The sequence below is a fragment of the Sorex araneus genome, chromosome X, assembly GCF_027595985.1.
Source record: "Sorex araneus isolate mSorAra2 chromosome X, mSorAra2.pri, whole genome shotgun sequence".
In the NCBI taxonomy this organism is placed as follows: Eukaryota; Metazoa; Chordata; class Mammalia; order Eulipotyphla; family Soricidae; genus Sorex; species Sorex araneus.
Window position 1 is genome coordinate 223,015,556 of NC_073313.1, and position 10,816 is coordinate 223,026,371.

Genomic DNA, 10,816 nt, shown 5'->3' on the forward strand with positions numbered 1-10,816 from the left:
GCTACTCCCTGCTCAGTTCTGTGTAGTGGTTTGGGGTGTAGACGGTCCCCTCCTGGCCGTTCTTGAGTGTTAGAAGAATGTGTGGTGCTTCACAATGCAAAGCACATGTTTCAGCCATCAACCTAACCCCTAAGCTACTAGCCATTTACAATGAAGTGAAAATTAGAAATATAAACTTAATTATTATAAGATAAAACTGTTATATCTTTCAAAAATGAAAATTTTAATATAATTTATATTTTTTCTACACATTAAATATAATTATTTCACTTACTTATAAGTACAATTAATTTGATTCTTAAAATCCTGATTTACAAAAGTATATGCACAAACATTTATTACTGAATTATAAAACAAGATTAACAATTTTTATTTAGGTATCATCAGTTTATTATTGTGCATTTCAGATAATAGAGTTCAATCGTTTCAGTATGCTTAATAATACTTATAAGTATTAAAAAGAATGGAACGTTGAGATTTGAATACAATGACAGTAAACCATTGAAATTTCATTCACATTATACAGTCGTCATGAATCCATAGTGAGTGTTAATAATGTAAAAAAAATATAAAATGATTGTAATATAACCATCTAGCCATTAGCATATGGAGTTTTAAGACCACTATTTAATCTGCTGATTTGCCCTAAAATATGAACTGTTGCTTTTCTGTCATACATATTTTTGTACCTTTATACTTAATTTGAAATGTCCTTACTGTAAAAATATACCAAAGTCAATAAAAAAGAGGCACATTTACAAAACAATGTTGTATATATACCATACAAATGCAATAATTAGTCTTTTTATATATAATATTGATAAAATCAAATCAGTCATATTCATTTTTCCCATAAAACTGCAGTATTAATTAAGTGGGGTATAATTTTGAAATTTTTATATTGATGAATACTTTTCATCTGCCTCTTGATAATACAGTTTCTCCAAGTATACTCCAAATTGAACACAGATCACTAGAATAATGATTCTTCTTCCATTGAACTACCTGTAGGTGCATGAAAATGCGCCCAAAGAAGGGAGAGATTTATTATTTTACTGAATGTTTTTTATGTAATAAACCTGATAACATCATCCAGTCAGCCTATTGTATTAGCACCATTGGCATGGATTGTTATTGTTCATGTACTGTATCAATCGTAATAGGAATGGAAACTTGCATATGATTTACCATCCCTGTATTTGTGGAATTTCCTTTTACCAAGTATGCTATCATACAATAAAAATTCAAGTGTTAAGGATGATTCAAATAATGGTATATAACAATCCTGCATTTTACTGATACTGTAGATTTTCTCTAACTATTAAATGAAACTGTAAGGAAATAAGCTTTAAAGCATTCTCCTCTATTCATCAGAACACAAGAAGAACTGCTTTTATTTACCTGCATATGTTGTTATATATGAATATAAATGTAATTTGATCTCCTAGTTAAAAAAACCCTGGAAATCACAACCTTCTTATTGTATGATTTGTTTTGATGGTTAAACGCCAACCATTGCATATATTTCTATATTGTAGCTGTGCTTAAGTGATTGTAGCATACTCTAGGCTTATAGCCTGTGGTATATAATTTCACAGTTTCAAAATTGTTGAGGGGAAGACCTTCCAGGCTTAAAGAAGTTATAGATCAAATGTAAATCTCATGAGCACCCACAGCGGTCTACTACCATGGCTGGAATTTTCCCATATATTATTTGCTCTTTGCCATTAAAATATAACATATTAATCGGAGACATTTTTGTAGGAGTACAGCAAGGACCTGCTGAACCTTTAGGGTTTGCTTGGTGTACAAGATGAGTATGAGGATATTTTTGTAAAAATACAAATTCACATTCTCCAGAGCAGTAATTGGCCTTATATCTTTTGGGTGCAATAATCCAATCCCATCCAAAAGCTTCAAAGTCCACGGTTAGAGGGTAACGACAACATCGAGATTCTGTTGAGTGTTCATCACAGTCAAGCCCAAAATCTCTTCTGGATCTTTTTGGCGTGTCGGTGACTTTGACTTCTAAAAAGGGATTCTGTATGAAGGGGGAGAAATAACGTTAATAGGTCCCATGAAACATTTTTTTAACCTCAAGAAGTTATTGAAGGAAGAAATAAATCATTCTGCTCACTCCACATCTGTTTTTACAGACGGTTAAGTTTTCGTTTTACTTTCTTGCATTTATTTTTTAAAGACATTTTGCAACAAGGAATTTTAATTTACTCTCATTCTTTTAAAGGATTATGGCAGCAATACAAACTTTTCCTATGGACAGCTCTATGGGCTTTTAATTTTTGTTTTCCTTAGTTTGAATGTATGAATATCTAGCACATAATAGAGTCTGTGAAAGTATTCTGGGAAGAAAGGAGTAAGGAAAGCTTAGGGAGGGAAGCTCTAAGGAAAGGAAGGGGTTAACTCCTCTCTTCATGCTTCTTGTTTAAATATGCTGATTGACTATGTTTGATGACTCCTGGAGAGACAAGTATACCTGTCAATTCTCTGTTCCCTTAGTCTTTACCAGGGAAGCTTGGATATTAAAAGCCAAAGCAAAATTCTTACCTTCAGCTCTGACGGGACTTAATGGGGAAAGGAAAATCAAGTGATGAAGGTGGGGCTCTGTGTACTGGTTTAAAAACAGAAACCCTAAGAAAGGCAAGGACTAATTCAGAAGATGGGGCATTCCCTCTATTCTTTTTCACAGAAAAATGTTCCTTTAAATATTTAAATAATAACCTGCCAATACTTACCTTGTCCCAATCTTTTGATGCACCTGAGACTATGCTTTATTTTATATGGGGAAAGAGGTATTGGTCACCATTTGTTTAATAGTAATTAAAATCTCTCTCAGATCATTAACTTTGATCATTATGATGCACCAGTAAGAAACACATTTAGAAATATTAATAGTAGTTTTCTTATGTCAAAATAAAAATAGAACTTGTAGTTATTGTTCTTTAAAATTATATTTTAAACACCTAAATTTAAAATTATATTTTAGGGGCTGGAGAGATAGTATAGTGGGTAGAGCACTTGCCTCACATGTGGCCAGCCCAGGTTTGATTCCTGGAACCCCACCCATATGGTTCCCCAAGCTTCACCAAGAGTGATTGATCCCTTAGCAGAGAGTCAGGAGTAAGCCCTGCTACAGACAGGTATGTTCCCAAAAACAAATATAGGGAAAAATTATATTTAAATCAATTTTTTTAGTCAACAGTATATAGCACTATAGCATTGTCATCTCGTTGTTCATCGATTTGCTCGAGTGGGCACCAGTAACGTCTCCATTGTGAGACTTGTTGTTACTGTTTTTGGCATATCAAATATGCCACGGTAGCTTGCCAGGCTCTGCTGTGTGGGCAGGATACTTTCGGTAGCTTGCCAAGAGAACATTCTTAAATATAGATTATTTGAAAATTTTATAATAATTTGAAGAATATGCTCTCACTTAAAGTAGGTCTGATTTATTAACTTATAGTTAAGATCACTTAATAAATTTTAAAAGATAACATTTATTGTTTACAAGTATAATCTTTTGTTGTAAATTATTACACCAGGTGGAAGTGAAATATGGTAATGTTAATTAACTTCTTGAAATCATAAATAGCAGAACTCCAGGTTGATTGAGAATAATTTTATTTAAATTTATAACAAATTTTCTAAATGATTTTATTCAATTTTTATAATTTATATAGTAGTGTTATCTGCTTAGATAGATATTACACTTGCACACACAAAAAAAAACAGCTCAGAAGTAAACTGGTGACAAAGGCTAATTAGTCCTATTTTAAATGGGGTAATCAACAAAGCAATCTAAACAAATATAGGTGCATCAACAACCTGCAAACTAATGAAAATATAAAGAGGGTGCATACATGTAGCATATTTCATAAAGTACAAATCTGAATATATCATATTTAGTTAGTTGCTATAAATAAAAGTATTTTATATTAGTTATAATTTTCAAGTTTGTTTTCAGTTGTACTATACCCCCAAATGTAGTATCTTGCTGGGCAAAAAAGAGTTTTAGCTTGTGAGTATGTATTTGACTTCACTATGAAAATTTCACATTTTTATACATATGAATATATAATGTAAAATATAATATATAAATGAAGAGCATTTTATATCTCATTTTTAATTCAGAAGGACTTCTTAAGAAGTTAAGAAGTGTGCTTAAACTTTTTTCTTTTTATCTTCATGCAAAGTAAAAGTATCAAGAGGCTGTTTCACAGGATATGAAATTGGACCTCTGCTTTTATTGGGTACAGGACTATCATTGGGGTGAGAGACCTTTGCCTGGCTTGTGAGTAATGGTAGATTGGTAGTTATTTTTGTGCTGCTATTCATTCACAATATGAATAAAAAATACCACAAGGTTTTAAGAATATTATTTATGGTTTATCACTTACCAGCCCATCCTCTCCCGGTCCTGGGAAGGTTACAGCGAGATCATGACCATTCTCATCTAAAGCTTTGATTTCAATGCCTAAGTTGGATTCAGGTTGTTTGAGCCAATTTTGCAACACTGTCTTCACATCAATGCTCTGCCAAATACCAGTGCCTGGGTTCATGTCAAGTTTCAGAGATCGGATTCCAGTATACCTTGTACCGTCTTTCATGGGTTTGATGAGTCTCAGGATTTGCACAAACACCGTTGTAGGGCTCTTAACGGGTCTCAGATAGATCCACAGTTGGGCCTTTACTACTTTATTGTATTGTATTTTAGAGCTAAATTTAAAGAAGCAACATTTAGGTTTTCCTTCCACTTGCGTTAGAAGATCGGCTATAAATGAATAAGAAAAAAAAAGACACTGAAATTATTTGTTATAGAAAGTGAACAAATCACTCCATATGAATTGGTATTTATTTTCATTGGAATGATGATTGAATTTCTAGTCTTTTTAAAATGGAAAGCTCTATCATTTCATTCATAACTCAGAAAAATATCAGAGATAATAGTCACCCTAGCTTTTCTGCATTTTTTAGATAAATTTTTTTTCAGCTGCTCATGAAGAATCTACTCCCTTTCCTCAGACCCCTGAACTAGGGGCAGGTTCTCTGAAGGAATCTACAGTGGATGAAATTTTAAAATGATGATGATTAGAGCAAACAAGAGACACCGTGGAGGAACATCCACTTAGAATTCTTTGGGAATCTGAGTAGTTACACTTAGTGAGCAGCTGTACCAATCAGTCTGGAAGAAGGAACCCTTCCCCCAAGCCTGAATTACCTGGGGACAAGACACACTTAAGCAACTAGCTGAGCCTTGGGAATCAGTAGAAAATTTCATACATCTGCTTTATTTTGGCTCTGAACTGCCTTTTAAAGGAAAGAAACTAAGTAGGTAATTAGTGCAGAAATGTAAATATTATATTCAGTCTCAAAAGTGAAAAAAATATATTGTTTAGGGTTGTCTGTCAATGCAGTATGGAATCCTTTAGCAATTTCTTCCCTTTTGGTCTTCTAGGATTACTGATAAATAAGGTAAATTTACTAGAGGTTTTTGTTACTCCTTGATTTTAAGACTAGTAGAACCTCAAGGGAGAATTATTTGTTGCATCATAGTTTGATTATTTGTTTAAAAAAAGAATATTTTAAAACTATTTTCAGCCCAGTTTGAAGTGTGGAAAGCCCTGTATAAAGCTTTATCCTTGACACATGACCAGAATCTCTCTTGTATTGCCTTCCCTGTTAGGTACCTGTCTGCCTATCCTTATCATTTTGAACAGACTGTTAAAGGGATGGCATGAAATACATTATCTTTCAGGATCAATTTAGATTCCACAGATAATAGTTCTCCCTCACATGAATAATAAAACATTAGTTTAGCAGTTTATTGAGCAGTGAAACTGCCTGGATATATTCAGATCAGAACCTCTGAACAATAGTACCAGAGGCCAGATATAAGTAAGAGTACATGAGCCATACCCTACTTGATTTAAAATGTTGATTTCTTTGACATTTTTTGATAAGTGATTTATAATTATCATTATTCACTTTTTACTTCCTCATTGCTTGCACAAATGCATTGAAATATTCATAATTGCTCATACTCTAGATTATTTTGAAAATTAAATATTTCCATTTGTGAAGAATTAAAAACAGATATAGTTTGAATAATAGAAGTCACTCTAGGTGTTCAGAAAATACTCAGGTTGGCTAAAATATCTACACATTTCTTCCTTTTCCTAGTCTGAATGAAAAAAAACTTGAATTATAAATACATATTTCAGTAAACCAAATGCAATTAGGAAATTTTATGTAAAATCTTAACATTACTTGAAAGATCTCCCAGTTGCTGCCTTGGTGACATTAAGCTGAGAAAGCATAAGCCTGAGCATAAGTTATATTTGCCATATTGAACTAAATAACATGAAGGCTGTGCAAGCATTTTATGTTTTAAAGCTTTTGTGACTCTGCAAGGAAACAAATAATGCAGCAGATTTTAATCTGAGTATATTTCTCATGAAATCTTGAAAACAAGGAAACACTTTCCCCTCGCCAACAGCTTGTTAAAAGAGCCTGAAAATAGATCTGTTTCTCATAAACACTAGGGCAACAGTCAGCAGAATTGTTGATATACACTAACAGGACTACTTACACTCTGTAGGCATAGTAATGATAGTTTCCGTCGTGGCGTGGTAATCATCATCTTCTAAGGAGCCATCACTGCTGTCATCTCTCTGGACATCGTACTGATCAATCAGTTCCCGGAGCGGAGGAGCTTTGGGCAAAAGTTGTCTTATAGCATCTTTGCTGATGTTAGGAGCTGTTTCCAGGCGGAGTTTACTGAGGATTTGAATTTTTATGGCTTCTATCCTCGAAGATTTAGTGTTTTGCCTCCAAGTACATGCATTACACAGCCCCTCTGTTTCCACATTTTCTTTTTGCTCGCTGTTCTCATTCAGATTCGCTGGACCCGCCACAATCAGTATAAACAGGTAAATATAAACACAGATTTGCAGTTTTTGCATGGTTTTAGAATCAGTGCAATCTTTTCCCTGGTTCTTATTTCTTCCTTTTCGTTTGCTTTTGCTTTTGAGTAATACCAAGCCAGGTTGTAATGCCTGTACAGTGTGAGGACAACTTACCACACCAGTGAATCTTTTATACTGTATTCCAAGTGGCTTTTTATATTCCAACTTTGATGAGACAAGTGTCGTCAGGATCTATGATTGGCTCTTGCTCCACAATGAATCTCGCTGTCAGAGGTTAAAACCCTCTCTGTCACAAGTCACCAAACAGTATTTTGTTACAGTCAAGGCTGAGCTGATTCATTTGACCACTTTATAAAAGAAATAAATCTGCAAATAATGAAAGCTATACGTGACATTTTAAAAAATGAAAGTACATTAACAATAATATAAACCACACTTAAATCATGTTCATCTTAATATGCAAAATTGAAGTTACAATTTAAATAAGTCAATCTTGATTTATACTACATACTTAAAATATGAAGTGTCATTTCTTTAAGAGTTAGTGATTTTATATTATCTAAGAAACAGTTGAAGTAAAAAAAATTTTTTTGCACCAAAGTATTTTGGTGCTCTGTAATTAGAAAAATAGAAATTTAAATTAGGAAGAGTTTATTTTAAAAGAGTTTTCTTTTAAAAAGGTTAAGTTTGTGAAAATTATCTAGAAAAAAATTTCAGCTTTAGTTTGAGAAATTTGTTTTCCTGACTAAATTCCTATCATTTGTTAAAATGATTCTTTATTATAATATCATATTATACTTGAACATGGTTTTAAACAATATTTTTAAATAATATTTTTCACAAGTATGAACTCTGCAAAAATTTTAATTGATATTCAGTCATTTTATATACTGAAGTTGCCTGTTAATATCACTCAAAAATGTGTTCCCTCATTGTTTACTACCAAGAGGATAATATCAGCTCGTTGGAAAAAAAAATCTCAGTTTAGAGTAAAGAAATAATAGATTTTCTATCTGGAAATGTAGCGCTTACTAGCCTGTCTCTGACCACCAGTGATAAGGGTGCTGTGATATCTATTCCTCTGAATTATATTCAGATATTATGAACTCTTAAAAGAGAAAGTCACTAAGGAGGGTGACCATTTTTTTTGTTCCCCAATACTATGTTAGGTTTTCACCCTTTCACTGGTTTCTCATTTTGACCAGAGGGAAGACACCTGGCAGGGATTTGGGGTCTGATGTGGGAGCAGAAAATAAGAGTTTTTTTGTTCTCTAAATGTCAGTGGCTTCTGTAGGGATCAAACTCCCAGCCTTAGCTTTGGGAGATAGAAGATCTAATCAAATGAACTATTGAAGAACTAAATAAATAGCCAGTCAGAAGCAGAAGCTGTTTCCAGGCCACAGATTTCTTTTACTTATTCCTTCTTGGGAAGCTAAAGACTCCTAAGAGACTTAATCCATTACTTTTGTTTTACTCTAAGAGAAACCAATGGCTCATATCAAATATTTATTTTTTTTAGGTCACTTCTACCACTTTGGTTCATTGTACACTAATTTACTGCCCCAGTGCACTAAAATGCAGCTCAGTAGCCTGAAAAGTTAATGCATTTTCATCAAATTCTTAAGAGCTATCTACATCTCTTGAGAAAAAATGGCCTTACATAATGCATTAGATTTGCCCATCATTATAGATTAAGGAAAACCAGACACAAACCAGATGCCCTGAAGGATTTCAGATGCCCTTTGTTGTGGGACAATATTAGATTAGGCTCATAAAATTTTATTTGTTTTGTGTTTTTTAATACATAAAACTTTATGATGTTTTAATAATTGTAGCATATGCTTCTATACTTTGTTCTTAAAAAAGGAGAAAAACTTGATTAGAATTGCACAACTGTTAGGAATTCAGGCTGAGTCAGATAGACTTAGTTCAAATCTCAACTTTGTCATTTCTAACTATGTAATAATGGATCCAATATTTAACTTCTTTAACCTTCCATTTCCTCATAGAGTTTCTGGGGGATGTAATTTAATAATGCATGCAAATTGCTGAATATAGCAGCTGTCATATAGTAAGTGATTGATAACTGGTATGTCAGTGGTCTTTGTTTCTTGCAGAGGGGCTTGAGAATATCCTGACATTTATCCTCCACATGAACTAGAACTGCTTCAGGGTTGTAGTTGCTAATTATGCATCCACAAGGGGTACCTCTCTGGGTGTCTGAAGCAGCCCCGTAATTGAAGATAAGTTCCAATGCTTCAGTATTGGTCCCTGGAAGAAAGGAAACAAAGGTTGGACATTTCCACATACAGTCAATGCTTATTATTTCAAATTTGCTTGTTTGTTCACAAATCAGTATTCCAGGTTCTGCTATGGTCATTCATGGACATGGACATGTTTAAAGAATAACTGAGTTTTAGTTTGGGACAATCAGAAAATTCTGAAAATGACAGTGCGAAACGTTGTGACACTGAAATGTACACTTGAAAATTGTTACTCAATTTGGTGTATAGTTTTCTATAATTAAAAAAAGTAAGTTGTCATATTCTTGATTTTTGGGGTTTTTTTTGTTGTTATAGTTTGGGGGCCGACCTAGCAGTGCTTGGGGCTAATTCCTTCACTTATCAGTGGTTGTTCTTGGGGCTTCTACATGCAAAGCATGCACTCCAACTCATAGATCTCTCTCCCTACCACTATAGTATGCTTTTGAAATACATTTTATTTATATAAAAATACAAGTGTTAGATCAGTTTCTTTTAGATTTGATTCATATAGTACTGTTGGCAGTGAATTCCATGTTAACAGAATATATATATATTCATATACATACACACATAGATACACAGAGTACTTTTTTATATTAGATAGCTCTGTATATGAGTGTGTGTGTGTGTGTGTGTGTGTGTATGTGCATGCGCTGCTTGGACCCAGCAGTGCTCATGGAACTCAGGAGCCATACCCGCAAGGTATTGTTGGGGAGCACATAGTCCTGAGTTTTAAACTCAGGGACTTGTACCTGCTCTACCCCTTCAAGCTCTCTCTTAACCCAAATAAATGAGTTACATAAAGGACACAAAACAAGGTTTTGTATTAGTTGGCTGATAAAAATGTTGTGGCCAGAGACTCATGAGAACCTAATCTTGTATTTCCTCCAGGAAATTCAGTACTCACAAATTAATTGTTGGCTTGGCATTCACTTTCTTGACCATATAACTACTGTGAAGTATGAGAATCAATTCTATCCAATCGAAAGGTTTGAACGAGGTAAGAGGTAAGCACAACCTTCCAAAGACATGGATTCCTTCTCAGCTAGAGGCATTACAAGATTTCCAAGTCACCACAACAGAAAGGTTCACCAACTGTAGAAGCGTTTACTGTGGTCTGGCTGCTGGGTGTCCAACTTTGGCTGCTTTCAAAAAGGAGAAGGAAAGTGGGTCATAGAATGTGTGAGATCCTTTCGGTGTATGTGACTCCTTCTAATTGGTGTTCTTGGTCAACCATATTGTTGACTTTGCCTTAGTTTGACCATCATGGGTTTGTGTGTATATGTATTTGGGGACTTAGTGTTGTTGGTGCTACACCTGGTGTTACTCGGATTTTACTGTACTTAGGGGTTACTCCTGGTAGTTTCAGGGACACATGTGTCACTAAGGATTGAACTGGGATCAGCTGCTTATAAGACAAGTGCCTTACCCCTGTTCTATCTCTCTTGTCCTAGTTTGGCCATCTTGGAAAATTTCTTTGCATGAAAACCAGTACTTTCTTAAGATTTTTTTTCTCCTTATCCTTCTTTATAGTGAATGGACCTTATATTTCTATAATTATAATAGCAATTAGACATCTCTCAGGTTTGCTATAAATTAAAAATTCAA

The 10,816-nt window shown here is 33.9% G+C and overlaps 1 protein-coding gene across 1 annotated transcript; it reads right to left on the reverse strand.

The window, feature by feature from the left end:
• Window positions 1-264: 264 nt before the first annotated feature.
• MSTN (myostatin) lies at window positions 265-7,081 on the reverse strand. Its single transcript, XM_004601224.2, has 3 exons — window positions 6,608-7,081; window positions 4,416-4,789; window positions 265-2,041 (listed from the first exon to the last, which is right to left on the reverse strand). Exons 1-3 carry the CDS (start codon window positions 6,978-6,980, stop codon window positions 1,661-1,663), a joined length of 1,128 nt encoding a protein of 375 aa, XP_004601281.2. The 5' UTR covers window positions 6,981-7,081; the 3' UTR covers window positions 265-1,660.
• Between the last annotated feature and the right edge of the window lie 3,735 nt (window positions 7,082-10,816).